This window comes from Aethalodelphis obliquidens, unplaced genomic scaffold, assembly GCF_003676395.1.
Source record: "Aethalodelphis obliquidens isolate GAN/ISIS:26980383/991018 unplaced genomic scaffold, ASM367639v1 scaffold2, whole genome shotgun sequence".
NCBI lineage: Eukaryota > Metazoa > Chordata > Mammalia > Artiodactyla > Delphinidae > Aethalodelphis > Aethalodelphis obliquidens.
Window position 1 is genome coordinate 10,808,130 of NW_020837946.1, and position 17,352 is coordinate 10,825,481.

The window sequence follows — 17,352 nt, forward strand, 5'->3', positions numbered from 1 at the left end:
GTGCCCAAGGCACAGCGAGACCAAACAAACCAAAACGTCGGAGTTTGGAGCCACGTGAGGAGACGGGTGGCTCATGCCCTACGAAGCCCTGAGCTCCCCGAAGGGTTTCAGCAAAGCACTTTTAAAAGCCAGGTTGTCTATTTCTAAAGTGCTGAACCATGTTACATTTCTCACGAGCAGTGAGTGAGAATTCCAGTTCCTCCATGTCTTTGCCAATACTTGGTATGGTCATCTTTTTATTTTTTTTATTTTTTTTATTTTTTTTAATATGCTCCCATTTTCTTTGGGTTTACTCTGCTGTGTTTTTTTTTTTTAACATCTTTATTGGAGTATAATTGCTTTACAATGGTATGTTAGTTTCAGCTTCACAACAAAATGAATCAGTTATATATATACATATATTCCCATATCTCTTCCCGCTTGCGTCTCCCTCCCTCCCACCCTCCCTATCCCACCCCTCCAGGCGGTCACAAAGCACCGAGCTGATCTCCCTGTGCTATGCGGCTGCTTCCCACTAGCTATCTACCTTACGTTTGGTAGTGTATATATGTCCATGCCTCTTTATCGCTTTGTCACCGTTTACCCTTCCCCCTCCCCATAGCCTCAAGTCCATTCTCTAGTAAGTCTGTGTCTTTATTCCTGTTTCACCCCTAGGTTTTTCATGACATTTCTTTTTTCTTAAATTCCATATATATGTGTTAGCATACGGTATTTGTCTCTCTCTTTCTGACTTACTTCACTCTGTATGACAGACTCTAGGTCTGTCTCATTACAAATAGCTCAATTTCGTCTCTTTTTATGGCTGAGTAATATTCCATTGTATATATGTGCCACAATAATTTTGCTGAGTGAAAGAAGTCAGACTAAAAAAACAAGTGTACACTGTATGATTCTATTTATATAAAATTCTAGAAAATGCAAACTAATCTACAGTGACAGAAGGCAGACCAACAGTTGCCTGGGTGTAGTGAGGGGCCGGTGGGAGAAGCTATAAAGTGGCTCAGGGAAACTGGGGGGGGGGGGGGGATAGATATGTTCATTATCTTGAGTGTGGTGATGGCTTAACAGGTGTGTTCATATGTCAAACGTTATCAAATTGTATACTTTAAATATGTGCAACTTACTGTCAGTTATACTCAATAAAACTGTTTAGAATTTTGGAGAATTAAAAAAAAAAAAAAAAAAAAAAAGCCAGGTTGGGGGAGGGGGGGGTGTCGAAGCGTATGTGACCAGCTGGGCACAGTTCTCTGATTGGCTGACGGTGAGGTAACAGGGTGGTATCATAGGGGTTCACATGTTCGGTCCTTAGCCTCCAGGAGGCCTGGGGCTCTGTGCTCAAGTTCATCAAGTAGTTAATGTCTTCCATTTGGTGGAGGCGGGGAGAGGGAGGTGAGTCACATCTGTAAAACAACTCAGGAAATGTGCATCAAATACTGCTACCTAGGTACCGCAGAGAGGAGCTAAAGCAGAGGATGCGGGAGAAGGCCTGTCCTGGGAAGGCCCCATAGGGTCCTGCTTGGTTACAAAGGGACAATTATTCCAAGGCTCTTAAGTGTTCATTGATAAAAATTTGATTTACATCCTCCCTAAGATACCTCTAATACATTAAACAAGTTATATTTCAACTATGATTTCTGAGTAAACACTGTTCTTTCCTGAAAGACGTGTTTATATATGAAGCACAGTTTTTTTTTAAAGATGACTGCTAAGTTATTGATCATAATAACAGGAAACATTATCCTCATGCTTGCCATGTGCCAGATATTCCTAATCCTCAAGACAACAACTATCATTGTTACCACTTTCCAGATGAGAAACCTCAGAGTGGTGAGGCAACTTGTCCAAGAATGAAGAGTTGGAATGAGAATATGTACATAGACAATCTGACTCCAGACCCTACACACACTTCACTGTACCTTACGATACCCAGATGAAAGTAGAGCCGGTATAGGTAGTGAAAAGTGCCAGAAAAGAAGCTTTCGATTGCCAAGGCTTCCATTTCAAAGACATCCATCTCAAATAAATGTATTGCCAGCTGTACGGCACATACACTAGCTAAAAAACCCAGATCAGGGGCTTCCCTGGTGGCGCAGCGGTTGAGAGTCTGCCTGCCGATGTAGGGGACACAGGTTCGTGCCCCGGTCCGGGAGGATCCCACATGCCGGGGAGCGGCTGGGCCCGTGAGCCATGGCCACTGAGCCTGCGCGTCAGGAGCCTGTGCTCTGCAACGGGAAAGGCCACAACAGTGAGAGGCCCGCGTACCGCAAAAAAAAAAAAAAAAAAAAAAAACCCAGATCAGGAGCCAGGCCACCTCACCCATGGACTTCCTCTTTCAGAAAGCCCTGGGTGACCTAGAGAACGAAACACCTGAGTGACCCCGACTCTTCCCTTCCCGTGTCCTAATTCCCACCCTTATGTTTTAAATTCACCGATGAAGTGTGAACCCGTGAACCCCCATGCTTCCCTCCCTCCACCTGACCTCCTGTGTGGCCCTTGGGTGTGACTTGTACCCTACAAGACTTGTGTGTAATAAACCTTGTTTTTTTTTTCAAAGTTCCCTAATTATTGTTGCTGAGGTGCTCTTGCAATCATGTTACCAAGCGCAAGCTCGTTCAACAGGCCAGTAAATCGGGGGAGGAGGTGTTGGGGCAAGGAGTAATGGCTTAATTCAGAAAGCTGGAATCCAATAAGATGGCTGCAGGAAAGAAGAAATTAACATATCACCTCCCCCAGTCTGGCAAAACCAGGAGATATTTGCAAAACTTACGGCCCTTTTTACTTTACCTCCTCACCTCCCCCTCTCCCTGTTCTGTAAAAGAAACTAGCATCCAGACCCTGGGATGATGCTTCTCTAGGACTCTAGTCTGCCACACACAAAATGGAATACTACTCAGCCATAAAAAAGAAAAAAATCTTGTCATTTGCCACCACATGGATGAGGCTTGAGGGCATTAGACTAAAATTAAATGTCAGACAGAGAAAGATACGTGCCATGTGATCTCACTTATATATGGGATCTAAACCAACTAACAAATGGAAAACACTGAACTCATGTGGAGAACAGAGGCACAACGGGTGAAGGGGGTCAAAAGGTATAAAATAACAGTTATAAAATAATTAAGTTGTTGGTATGTAATGCACAGCATGGTGACTACAGTTAATAAAACTGTACTGCATATTTGAAAGCCGCTGAAAGAGTAGATGTTAGAAGTTCTCGTCACAAGGAAGAAAACATACACTGTAAACATAGATATGCACAAAAAATTCACAAAACATTTTCTCCAAAAACTTTATTCAACAGAAATTATAATAATAGGCTTCAAAGTAGAATCTAGGAGACACGCTGTTACATTACTCTTGTTTCATTTATCAGTATCGTGATGCTATCAAGAAAGAAAACTGAAATAACCAGTGACATTTGCCACACAGGATGCTTGCTCCTGTCATCTCTACCAAATAATATCAAGGAATGATATAAGTCCATCAGCTTTAATGGTCGTATCTGTGAAGCTAACGACAGTGTATGAAAGGTTGACTTGTGGACAAAGAGGAAACATGAACTCTCACAATAGCTTGCTGTCTGGCTGTGACGCCAAGCGGCAAGTTTCCTCATGCACTGGCTTTCTTCAATCAGCGCCATATCCTACAGGTATTATCCTTGCTACCTAATAAAGCAAATTTCACAAAGTTAGTTTTCTTTATTTTACTCACTTAGCTCTCTCTGTTTTTACAGGTTGACATTTTCTGGGTCATTGTCGATGATCAGTATGTTTAATGTGCTAGAGCCTCGGTGCCCAGCTGGAGAGCCCCTCAGCAGCTCAGGCGTTTGGGGGGCGGGAATCTTTTTTTTTTTTTTTTTTTGCATTTTTCCATGTCAGTCATAAATTGGGCAAGTTCACATTCTACCTACGCACCCCCGCGAGATTCATGGCATCTGAGAATTGGAGAGGACCGGAGAATGCAGCCACATCGGCCGTCCCTCTGCTTATCTCCCCACCCCACCTTCACACATGGCCACCAGGTGGAAATATGGTGACTTTGAACATCTCCAGGTTTGAGTGACTAGGTTATGAGGGGGCAGCCCATCCCACTTTGGAACGTCTCAAAATGTCAACAGATTTTTCTCATCGTCGGTCAGAATGTGAAATTTGCATCCTCCCGCCCGCCCCACGACTATGATCGACACTCTTCCAAAGCAGCCTTGATACAACTCCTCCCCCAGGGATGCCATTCACATTCTGTCTGTGGGAATGACGGCCCTGGTACGGAGCAGTGCTGGGCGCTGCTGCTTCTCTCAACCTCAGCAGCCAGGCAGGTACCATCGACAGAGGAAGTGTGAGGGCTGCACGGATCGGGAAAGCCTGTGAACACCGCACATTCCCCGCAAAGGCACCTCGTATTTTTAAAAGTGTCATGACCACACCAGACAGTTTCTTTCCATTTAGTGACTCTAAACCCTCAGGCAGTCCACTAAAAAATGCATGCAGTTAATCACACCGGGGTCTGACAAGAAATAGGGCAGATCAGTTCAAACCCGGTGCTCTGCTGAAGGCCAGGCAGACGTGTCACCCCCATTCTCATAAGCGCTGGCATCTAGTGGGTCAGTATTTAGCATGTTGGTGCTTTGGGAAATACTAAATAAATCGATAATATCTTAAAAGAGCTCAGGCATTTGAAGGCCACCACTAAAACAAGGCACAATCAACACATATTCCTTCCCTAACTCTCAGGGTCTTCTGTGGTTGAGGGGAAGAGGTACTGCATAGCTGACCCGGCTTAACATGAACGGTGTAGACTAGGAAAGCCTGGCCCTCAGCTCCTGTGCTTCCTGTCACAATCTCCCACCTCCTTCCTCATTGTGAGAAAGGATCCAACATTCTTTATTATGGCCTTGTCTTAGGAGTACCTACGTTTTAGTAACACTCGCTAACCGTAAGCCCAAAGGAAGTAATCTGCAATTTTAGAAATTATCCATAATTAGGTGGAAAGGGGTGGTATTTCAGGGCAAAGGGGAGATTATTCTCAGCACCTCTAAAGTTATATGATTAGGAAGCTACCTAATCAGCTACCTAATTAGCTACCTAATAAAGCCAACTTTGTATATGTGACATTTCACTTACTAGACTAGTTAAGCAATGTGAAAATCTTCTGGACACAATGAGAATCACTAAGAGTTAGGCAGATTCGCTCCTCTGTGCCCTCTGAGGGCATCCCTACCCAACACCACTGTAGCATCCCACTCCCTGCCAAGGTTTCCTCCAGAGGCAGTGCACTAACGTAGTGCCATATTCTTGTCATTTTTTTCCCCTTTCCACAATCTAAATTAACCTGATCTCAATCCATTTCTTATAAAATATCGCTAATATAATTTATTCACAATAAATCGTTAATCATTGAAAAATTGCTCAATATGTGTTCTTTTCCCCCAATATTAATGTGTCACGAGGGGACATCCAAGGAGAAAACAATTTCACTCAAAGAACAAATCTCTAATGGGCTGTAAATCCCACTGTGAAGAACTCAGGTCCTGACTTGTTTTAGTTACTAACATTTACTGCCGTCAACTGAGTATTGACCATCTGATGGACTGTGCCTGGGGAAATGTAGTAAACAGGAAGAAGGCAGGCTACTGAATTCTTATTTCGCCTGGAGCAACTGAAACTGAGAATTCATAAAGCCTTACAGTCAGTGGCAGAGCTCACTCCTGTGGTTCTGCAATGCAACTAAAATGAAATAAAGGACATAAAAGGCACCAAGATGAGCTAGGGACCCTGGTGGGGATGGGGGTGTCTCCTTTTGGTATCCAGCTTCGTAACTCTAACAGCCAATTTGAAAGGAAAACTAAGTCGATGGTGTTTATTTCTCCCCTACCTGTAATGATTATGTCACCTTTATAGTTGAAAGCACATGAAAAGATTTCATCTGTGTGTCCCTCAAGAACCTGGAAGCACTGACCCGTCTGAACATCCCAGATTCTAGCTGTTTTGTCAGAGCTGCCAGTGAGAAGACGGTTCCCTTGGGGGTTGAAAGAAATCTATAAGCAAGAAAGAAGAAAAGTGACCACAGGTTTGTGTAATTTGATTCCCACTATATTTTTAATCAGCAGAAAGGGGACATTACTAAGTACCTGTCACCTTCTCAGCCTGGTATTTATTCTTACATAGAACAGTTCCTTCAGGATGGGAAAAATATTGCAGGGACTAATACATGAAAATTAAAATCTAGACAGTAAAGTTTGATTGCCCACCCGTCACACACGGTTCTAAGGATAAAAACCAAAGCTCCCTCATACTTTGAGTGTTCCCCACCCAGCTTCTTTCCAAAGGCTCCTGATGCCAATCTCCCCACGCAAACCAAGAGGCAGAGCCCTGGTGTGGATGAGAACCCAAGCCAGGCATCTTCATACCCACACCTCGATGTCACCGCTGCAAACCAACTTTCTGTCATCACAAGCATAGGGATCGTCCCTCAATCTGTGGTACAGAATGTCAGGGCCACTAAGGGAGGACTTTCTGTCTGCTGCTACTTAAAGCACAGAACTTTCCATCAATGTGTCCTGAGAGTCCCTACATGCCAGGCATCGTCACATGGTATCTGAGCAGCAGAGAAAAGTGTTAGTCCTTGGTTCCTCTGGACATCATGCTTATAACCTTTTCTAAAGCATCAGAAGATGACAATTTGGGCCACTTCCTCTGTAACTGAAGGGTTGATGAGGGCAAGTCCCAAGGCCATGGCTTTTTTCATCACAGTGTCACTAGGGCCTAGCATAATGCCTAGCACAGTGGGAGCTTTCAAAAAGTATTTGCTGGGCTTCCCTGGTGGCTCAGTGGTTGAGAGTCCGCCTGCCGATGCAGGGGACACGGGTTCGTGCCCCGGTTCGGGAAGATCCCACATGCCGCGGAGCGGCTGGGCCCGTGAGCCATGGCCACTGAGCCTGTGCGTCCGGAGCCTGTGCTCCGCAACGGGAGAGGCCACAACAGTGAGAGGCCCACATACCGCAAAAAAAAAAAAAAAAAAAAAAAAGTATTTGCTAAGTGAATGAACGAATGAATGAATGAATACCTTAGCTTGGCATCCCATAGAAATGCCATCACTGGATGGCAATTCAATAGGTAATATATACTTAACAAGCATAAAATGCAGTAATATAGTTTGAGAACTCTATTCACACACACACACACACACACACACACACACACACACAAACGTGAGCTTATTGAGTGTGACACACCAGACTCTCAGCAACATGGCCTGGGCTCCCTCTGTGGCCTGTCTCCCACGGTCACACATCCCATCCCTCTTCCTGCCAGTCCCCAAGGCCTCCCAGCCTGTGAAGAAGATGTGTCCTGCACAGTCTCAGAGACCAACCCTGATGGGCAAGGGGGCAGTGGCCACCAGCAGCAGGTGCAAAGGCAGGAGATGGGGAGACAGCATAGCAGCGGGCGGCCCCGGGCTCCAGCAGGAGCCTGCAGAGACTTGAAACCATCAAGCTGATAGTTTACAAGGAACGAGAAATCTATCTCAGGTATGAGACCAAAGAATTGGGCCAAACTAGGGGGTGAGAGTCACCAGTCCCAGCCTTCAATACAATATTCTGAGGACACATCTAAACCTCAGATCCCTGATTGGATGGCCCTGCTCTGTGCATAAGCTTTTGGGAGGAGCTGATATAAAATCCTAAACTACAGCTTTCAAGTTTCAAAATAGGTCATTTTTAACTTCGTTAAGTGTTAAATGTTTCCAGGAAATACTTCCTCAATTGCATCTAATCTACAGGACACTTGATATTTGCTGTGCAGCGTGTCTTTTGCGTAATATGAACTTGTGTGTTTACTAGAACTAGGAAAAATACTTTATTAGCTTCTTAATAGCTTTAATAAGTATTTTTAGCTAACAGAATCTTTTGCTCATGGCTGAGGAGAATGCTGTTTTATACTTTGTAAAAGGTTTTAGAAATCATTTATTATGCTGAGTTTCAGGACACTTTTAAAAATAAAGTCTTTAGGTAACTGATTTCTAGAAAATGTGAGATAACTGGCCAAACCTTGGTACCATCAGTGCCAATAGACCTATTTATACTAAGCCAGCTGCCTATTTTTTTGAAAATAAATAAATTGCTCCAAATGAGAAAGCAACTCACCTTTGAAATTTCACCTACATGGCCTTCCAATTTGGTAATGCATTTTCTCGTGGCTGCACTGAAAACTCTTGCTGTTCCTTTTTGAGAGGAGTTGAGATATATATAAATTCATCTGAAACACAGAACTTTGACCACATGCCCTGAATCATCTAAATATCTATCCCTCTGACACACACACTCTGTGCTAAGTTTGTCTTCTTGCCTGCGGTGAGAACCAGCCACTTAATACTTAAAATGCAAGCTGGTTCCACTGCAGGAGAAGAGAGTGAAAAGGAGTCTCTCTAGCCCCAAGCTTATTAGAAGAGATACTGGGTTCCAAGGTAGATGGGAATGGGGAGACAGGAATCCAAAAAGAATAAAGTTTTTAAGAGAAAAAAGGGGAATTAAAACAAGTTCTGAGAGGCTGAGGATGAAATAAACAGCAAGACTAACATCACACACCAAATATGAGTCTAGGGTTACAGAAGATCGAGAGGCCTTCCTGAGAAGGAACAGCGTTCACTACTCAATGAATGAAGAACAGGCACTAAGAAACCCCTTTCAACAGAAAAGGCTAAGAGAATGGTTTGTTCCCTATCGGGTCCCCAATGCCCAGAAGTGCCAAACTCATAGTAAACACAATAAATAGATGTAGGATGGACGGATGGATGGAGGGTAGATGGATGGGTGGATGGATGGATACATGAAGTACAATAGTAGATACATTTCCTTAGAATTAAGGAATAGAGGAGTTGGGGCTTCCCTGATGGCACAGTGGTTGAGAATCTGCCTGCCAATGCAGGGGACACAGGTTCAATCCCTGGTCCGGGAAGATTCCACATGCTGCGGAGCAACTAAGCCCATGAGCACAACTACTGAGCCTGTGCTCTACAGCCCGTGAGCCACAACTACTGAGCCCGCGTGCCACAACTACTGAGGCCTGTGCGCCTAGAGCCCGTGCTCCACAATAAGAGAAGCCACCACAATGAGAAGCCTGTGCACTGCAACGAAGTAGCCCCTGCTCGCCGCAACTAGGGAAAGCCCACACAGCAACGAAGACCCAACGCAGCCAAAAATAAATAAATAAATAAATGTATTTTAAAACAAAAAAAAAGGAATAGAGGAGTTAAATAAGCATAGAAGGAGAAAAACAGAAGTAGTAAAATTGCTGTCAGAAAAAAAATTAAAATTTATCTGCCCAGGTGAAGGATGCTGTCTCACCACAAATTATAGATTACATCAAGGTAAAATTAGCAAGGATAGGGAATTGTCAGACAAAAACTGTAGACAAAACAAAAATTGTAGACATGTTAGAATTGTAGCTATGTTAGAATTCATATGATTAAAATATGATTAAAATATAAAACTTGCAACTTGGCTGGACATTTCAAAAGCCTTAAAGAAAAGTGATCCAACTGTTTTAAGAGTTTGTTAATAAGAGAGATTGGTTCAAGATAGCGGAGTAGAAGGACGTGTGCTCACTTCCTCTTGCAAGGGCACTGGAATCACAACTAACTGCTGAACTATCATCAAGAGGAAGACACTGAAACTCACCAAAAAAGATACCCGACATCCAAAGACAAAGTAGAAGCTGAAATGAGATGGTAAGAGGGGCACAATCACAATAAAATCAAATCCCATAACTGCTGGGAGGGTGACTCACAAACTGGAGAACAATTATACAACAGAAGTCCACCCACTGTAGTGATGATTCTGAGCCCCACATCAGGCTTCCCAAGCTGAGGGTCTGACAACAGGAGGAGGAATTCCCAGAGAATCAGACTTTGAAGGTTAGCAGGATTTGATTACAGAACTTCGACAGGACTGGAAACAGAGACTTCGACAGGACTGGAAACAGAGACTCCACTCTTGGAGGGCACACACAAAGTAGTGTGTGCATGAGGACCTGGGAGAAGGAGCAGTGACCCCATAGGAGACTGAACCAGACCTACCTGCTAGTGTTGGAGGGTCTCCTGCAGAAGCGTGGGGTGGCTGTGGCTCACTGCAGGGACAAGGACACTGGCAGAAGAAGTTCTGGGAAGTACTCCTTGAGGTGAGCTCTCCCAGAGTCCGCCATTAGCCCCAACCAAGAGCCTGGTAGTCTCCAGCATCGGGTCGCCTCATGCCCAACAACCAAGAGGGAGGGAACCCAGCCCCACCCATCAGCAGACAAGTGGATTAAAGTTTTACTGAGCTCTGCCCACCAGAGCAACAGTCAGCTCTACCCACCACCAGTCCCTCCCATCAGGAAACTTGCACAAGCTTCTTAGATAGCCTCATCCACCAGAGGGCAGACAGCAGAAGCAAGAAGAACTACAGTCCTGCAGCCTGTGGAACAAAAACCACATTCACAGAAAGATAGACAAAATGAAAAGGCAGAGGACTATGTACCAGATGAACGAACAAGATAAAACCCCAGAAAAACAACTAAATGAAGTGGAGATAGGCAACCTTCTGAAAAAGAATTGAGAAGAATGATAGTGAAGATGATCCAGGACCTCAGGAAAAGAAAGGAGGCAAAGATCGAGAAGATGCAAGAAATGTTTAACAAAGATCTAGAAGAACTAAAGAACAAACAAGCAGAGATGAACAATACAATAACTGAAATGAAAAATATACTAGAAGGAATCAATAGCAGAATAACGGAGGCAGAAGAACAGATAAGTGACCTGGAAGACAGAATGCAGGAATTCATAGCCACGGAACAGAATAATAAAGAAAAAAGAATGAAAAGAAACGAAGACAGCCTAAGCGACCTCTGGGACAACATTAAATGCAACAAGATTCACATTACAGGGGTCCCAGAAGGGGAAGAGAGAGAGAAGGACCCGAGAAAATATTTGAAGAGATTATAATTGAAAACTTCCCTAACATGGGAAAGGAAAGAGCCACCCAAGCCCAAGAAGCACAGAGAGTCCCAGGCAGGATAAACCCAAGGAGAAACATGCCGAGACACAGTAATCAAACTGACAAAAATTAAAGGCAAAGAAAAATTATTAAAAGCAACAAGGGAAAAATGACAAATAACATACATAGGAAAACATAGGAAGAACACTCTTTGACAGAAATCACAGCAAGATCTTTTTTGACCCACCTTCTAGAGTAATGGAAATAAAAACAAAAATAAACAAATGGGACCTAATGAAACTTCAAAGCTTTTGCACAGCAAAGGAAACTCTATAAACAAGATGAAAAGAAAACCCTCAGAATGGGAGAAAATATTTGCAAATGAAGCAACTGACAAAGGATTAATTTCCAAAATTTATAAGCAGCTCATGCAGCTCAATAACAAAAAAACAAACAACCCAATCCAAAAATGGGCAGAAGACCTAAACAGACATTTCTCCAAAGAAGATATACAGATTGCCAACAAACACATGAAAGGATGCTCAACATCAGTAATTATTAGAGAAATGCAAATCAAAACTACAATGAGGCATCACCTCACACCATTTAAAATGGGCATCATCCGAAATCTACAAACAACAAATGCTGGAGAGGGTGTGGAGAAAAGGGAACCCTCTTGCACTGTTGGTGGGAATGTAAATTGATACAGCCACTATGGAGGACAGTATGGAGGTTCCTTAAAAAACTAAAAATAGAATTACCATAGGACCCAGCAATCCCACTACTGGGCATATACCCAGGGAAAGCCATAATTCAAAAACACACATGCACCCCAATGGTCACTGCAGCACTATTTACAATAGCCAGGTCATGGAAGCAACCCAAATGCCCATCGACAGATGAATGGATAAAGAAGATGTAGTACATATATACAATGGAATATTACTCAGCCATAAAAAGGAATGAAATATGGGTCATTTGTAGAGACACGGGTGGACTTAGAGACTGTCATACAGAGTGAAGTAAGTCAGAAAGAGAAAAACAAATATCGTATATTAACGCATATATGTGGAATCTAGACAAATAGTACAGATCAACCGGTTTGCAGGGCAGAAATAGAGACACAGACGTAGAGAACAAACGAATGGACACTAAGGGGGGAGAGTGGGGTTGGTGGGGAGGTGGTGGTGGGATGAACTGGGAGATTGGGATTGTCCTATGTACACTAATATGTATAAAATAGATAACTAATAAAAAAATAAAATCTTTAAAAAATTTTTTTAAATAGAGAAAAAATTTTTAAAAAGAGTTTGTTAATAAGACAAAGAGATCCAGTATAGATTAGTACATTAAATTTTACAAAAGCATTTTTAAACTTCAGAAAACATAAAAATAATATAGCCTGAAATTGTAGTTTTTTATAAGATAGAAATATGAATAAGACACCAAAAATTTCAGCCTTGAGAGTAATTCCAGTGAAAATGAAAAAGGTGATAAATATAAAAAAACAGATTGTAGCTGCACAGGCAACTAACTCTGTTGAATGAGATCTAATTTTAAGAAGGGAATGAGGAGCAAAGACCAGAGATAAATAAAAAAAAAAATTGCTCTAAACATCAAGACTTAGGAGGGACAGAAGGAGAAGAGGTTTACAAAACAAAGAAAAGAAAAAGAGTTTTTTGGAAGTAATGTGTTACCGAACAAGGAAAGAATCACTGCTAGGGAAAATAACAGATGATAGAAAGGACAAAACTAAAAGAATCAAGCTTATATATCATTCTCATCCATCCGTCAGCATCCTGATTCCTTGTCCCTGCTTGTTTCTTCCCTCATAGCACTGACCAACTCCTGGCATTCTATATAATCTAATATTCTATATAAAACACATGCACAGTATCATTTATTGTCCCCCTGTCTACAACTTAGCTCCAGGAGGAAAGAGATTCCCATCTCTTTTGCTCATTGATATATCCTATGCTCCTAAAACTATTCCTGGCACAAAGTAGGTACTCCATATATATTTAGTGAATAGATTTTTTTGTATAAATGAGAATGATATTTAAAATGAAAAGGGCAGATTAATTATAGTTAAGGGATGATTTTTAAAAGGAAAGATCTGTGAGAAGATGAGAAAGTAAATAGTTTAAAAAATAAAATTCTCCAGATTCAAGGTGTTTATATTCCAGGATGTAAAAAGGACATGTATGTATGATTAAAGGACCATGTTTGAAAAGTCCTAGTGAGTAAGAGAATGAGCATGCAAATATAATTTTGAAAAGAGAGACAATAATAAAGACTGTAATTAAAATGAATCACTGGCAAAATTCTACAACTGATTATAACACAAAGTAACTACTTAAAAGTATGTTAGTCACCAGGAGCAAATATAGGCAAAGAACAAGTGAACAAATCATGCCTGGGAAAAGCATTCCATTTTTGCCAGAATCTCTTAAAGGGCTGTTAAGGAATTTACACAAGCACGATGTAAAGTCACATACGGTCATTAAGAGAATTAAACATATGTGTAGCATCATATGTGATTATCAGAGAGGTGACTTAGACAGAGTGGAGGCTTGCTCATGTTGTCAGGGAAATGACACAGTCATACAGCAGCATGACATGCATTCACAGGAGGTGACACAGACATAGTGTCATGTGTGGTTATCACAGAGATGATGTAGACATAGGCTGGCGTCAAGCATGGTCATGAGGGAGATGGCGCAAAGTCTAGGATCAAATGTGGTCATCAGAAAGATGATGAAGATAGAGTGTAGTATCGTATGTGTTCATCAGGGAGATGACCTAGACACAGCATAGTGTCTTACATTGTTGATGAGAAGATGACATGGACATAGTTTAGAATCAAGGAGATAGACATAGTGTCGCATGACACATGACCATTGATAAGATGATCCAGATGTAATGCAAGATCGTACATGGTAGTCGGAATGTTGATGTAGACACAGTGTGCACTGTGTGAGGATATCAAAGAGATAATGCAGCCATAGTATAGCATGATGTGTGGTTCTCAAGAAGATGAAAAGACATAGTGTAACATTGTACAATAATACATCCCAGCAAGCAGATAATGGAGACATAGTGTATAGTCATCTGTGGACTACAGGGAGGTGGCACATACAGAGTGTAACAACATATGTGGTTATCAGCAGGTGACACAGATATATTGCAGCACCATACATGGCCATCATGGATATGAAACAAGCTATATCATCACACACAGTTGTCTAGGAGATAATGCAGAATAGGGAAGCACTCCACATGCTTGTGAAGGAAATGACATAGACATGGTATAGCATCACCTTTAGTTTTCAAGGAGATTACATGCACACAGACATTCATAATACGGGATTATCAGAGAAAAATCTTATTTTAAATATCATACATAGTTATCAAAGAGATAACGCACCTAGAGTCTGTCATACAGAGTGAAGTAAGTCAGAAAAAGAAAAGCAAATACCGTATGCTAACACATATATATGGAATCTAAAAAAAAAAAAAGGTTCTGAAGAGCCTAGGGGCAGGACAGGAATAAAGACACAGATGCAGAGAATGGACTTGAGGAGACGGGGAGGGGGAAGGGTAAGCTGGGACAAAGTGACAGAGTGGCATGGATATATATACACTATCAAATGTAAAATAGCTAGCTAGTGGGAAGCAGCCGCATAGCACAGGGAGATCAGCTCGGTGCTTTGTGACCTCCTAGAGGGACGGGATAGGGAGGGTGGGAGGGAGATGCAAGAGGGAAGAGATATGGGGATATATGTATATGTATAGCTGATTCACTTTGTTATAAAGCAGAAACTAACACACCACTGTAAAGAAATTATACTCCAATAAAGATTTAAAAAAAAAGAGATAATGCAGTCATAATATAGCATCACATGTGCCTGCCAAACAGACTTTGCATATATAGCACTGCATCATATGTGGTTGTAAAGGTGACAACACAGACATACTATGGCATCATATAGTGTCATCAGTGCGATAAACAATAGCATAACAACATACATATTTACTTTAAAGGGATGTAGATATAGCATAACTTCATTTGTTATTGTCAAGAAAATGATGCAAAGTATACAACTATACAGTGCTGTCAAGTAGACAATGAGACACAGTGTAGCATCAGACCGTGGTTACCAATAAGATCAGACAGACATGGTGTAGAATCCTAAGTGACATTCAGGAAAGTGATGTATAGCTCATTATATATGTTCATCATGATGATTCACTAGACATGTTAGAGCAGCGCATGTTATAAAGGAGACAATGCAGATTTATTATAGAACCATCAGTGGCAGTCAAGCTGATGAGAACAACATAGTGTAGCATAATGCATGGTCGTTAGGGGGAGATGACCCAAGATACACCAATATATATAGTTATCAAGGAGATGAAGATCTAGTTTAACATCATATGTGGCTGTCAAGGAGGTGATGCAGACATTCTATAGCATCACATGTGATTATCAAGAATATGATAGAGACCTAGTGTACTGACGTACATGGACATCATGGAGATGAGGCACATGTAGTTTCTATCATAGCTGGTCACCAGGGAGATGACCTACAGTGTAGAATCACACGTGTTTATCGAACAAAACATAAATCTCTCCATAAATTAAATGTACCGACAGATTACCTACCATCAGCCGAAGCAGTTGCAATAAGCTTTCCAGTGTAATCAAAACAGCTGTCTAGTATTTCATCACCATGGCCTGTCAATGTTGCCACACATTTTCCATCTGTAGCATCCCACAGCTGAAATTTTTTTTAAAAAGAAGAAGATGACAAAGACTATGACTTCCTATCTAAAGTGCAAAGGTGGCCAGAAGTAGTCTTTACGACATGTTTATGGCTGGCTAAATTAACTGTGCCGAAATCATGTGTATAATTTTCACGTTTGTTCATTTTACCTTGATTCATGACCGGAGACCACAGCCAACCATCTAACAAGGCACACTTTGGACACAGAGAAGACCAAGGACAGACATTTAGAACGGGTAGACAAATCTGCCACTACATTAGGAAAAAAATCTCCAAGTGCATGCTGCTCTGATTGGAATGGAAGCATCCTCTTTTCATGCAAAGGGCATCAAATGGTAAAGAGCTTGATCTAAAACTACAATACTAGAAAATGAAAAGCACATTAAGATTATAATACATTTGGTATATAACCTATATATCTAATAATAATTCTAGAACATAAGCTCTTAGCAACAGAAATGTAAAGGCATTGTGTTGAGACTTCGTGAAGTTCACTCTAATCGAAGTTTAATAAAGGAATAGAGGGGCATTAAACAAAAATAACGCGTCTTTTAAAATAATAAGATCTTTCAACACATTTAAATCAACTAAAACTATTTTACATCATAATTTCTTCAAACTTGGAGGATCAGAAACTTGAAATTTAAAAACTACCAATTGTTGATAAATTAATATCTTAATTTTATAGCACCTTTAAAATTTGTTAATGTTGCAATGAATACCTGACACAGTATAAAGTACAGACGTAAGAATTATAAAGCAAAGATATTTCTTGAGCTCACCATGCAGGTTCTGTCCATAGAGCCAGTTAATATCAGAGAGCAATCCCAGTTGAATAAGGCACTGCTGATCTCAGCACAATGCCCGATTAAGGTGTACACCTTCCTACAAAACGGAAATGGTTCAGACTGGCGAAAGATTCCTCAGTCAAGAATGTGTACAAAGAATGATCTCAAGCCATTGGTGTAAGAGTCTGAATTTTACTTTTCACAAAATAATATCTATGATGACCAATCAAAGATGGCTTAACTGTAGCTCCAAAAAGAGTCAACTAGGCTACTAATTTCATTTCAGCAAAAAATATACTTAAACTTTTAACAACCCAAGATAACAACATTACTTAAGACAACACTTCAGAAAGGCATGGATAAAAAATAATAAAGGTAATCTGAAGTTCTAGAACTATTTTTACACCAGATAGGAGGACCCCTTGGTTGTTCAGAAACTACCCATCAGTCGTCTGAGAACCCTTCCTTCCCTCTCATTTCTTGTTGCAACCATGTTGATCGGTACCCCTGATAATTGGTCCCTCTATCAAAACGCAGACAAGTCCAAGAGTGGAGTTTTCCAACAAAAGTAGGCTAATTTAGTTAACTTCTTAGCAACTAGAACCAAAAATAATTAGGAAGGAAGTTGAAGTTCTTGGACAAAATTAAATTGGGGTCATTAGCCATGATTTTATTTGTTCATGATACCCATGCCTACCATAATGACAAGCCATTGAAATTCGATTACATAGTACATGGAATAAATAATAGCTGTGTAACCAGGCTATTGTTAACATTCTCCTTTTATGTTACTGTTTGGCATTATTTCCTC

General features: G+C 41.3%; 1 protein-coding gene across 7 annotated transcripts in view; it reads right to left on the reverse strand.

The window, feature by feature from the left end:
* Nucleotides 1–3,264: 3,264 nt before the first annotated feature.
* Nucleotides 3,265–17,352, reverse strand: part of DAW1 (dynein assembly factor with WD repeats 1) — a 30,820-nt gene continuing 16,732 nt past the window's right edge. For 2 of the 7 annotated variants that reach the window (XM_027119380.1, XM_027119390.1), the window contains exons 9-12: nucleotides 16,536–16,638; nucleotides 15,633–15,747; nucleotides 8,141–8,217; nucleotides 3,276–6,034 (exon numbers count right to left, since the gene is read on the reverse strand). In XM_027119380.1, the coding sequence (XP_026975181.1) occupies nucleotides 5,699–6,034; nucleotides 8,141–8,217; nucleotides 15,633–15,747; nucleotides 16,536–16,638 (631 nt within the window). In that variant the 3' untranslated portion in view covers nucleotides 3,276–5,698. Of the gene's footprint in view, nucleotides 6,595–8,140; nucleotides 8,218–15,632; nucleotides 15,748–16,535; nucleotides 16,639–17,352 lie in introns of all 7 variants that reach the window. The other 5 variants (XM_027119400.1, XM_027119418.1, XM_027119411.1 and 2 more) reach the window with 5 other exon arrangements.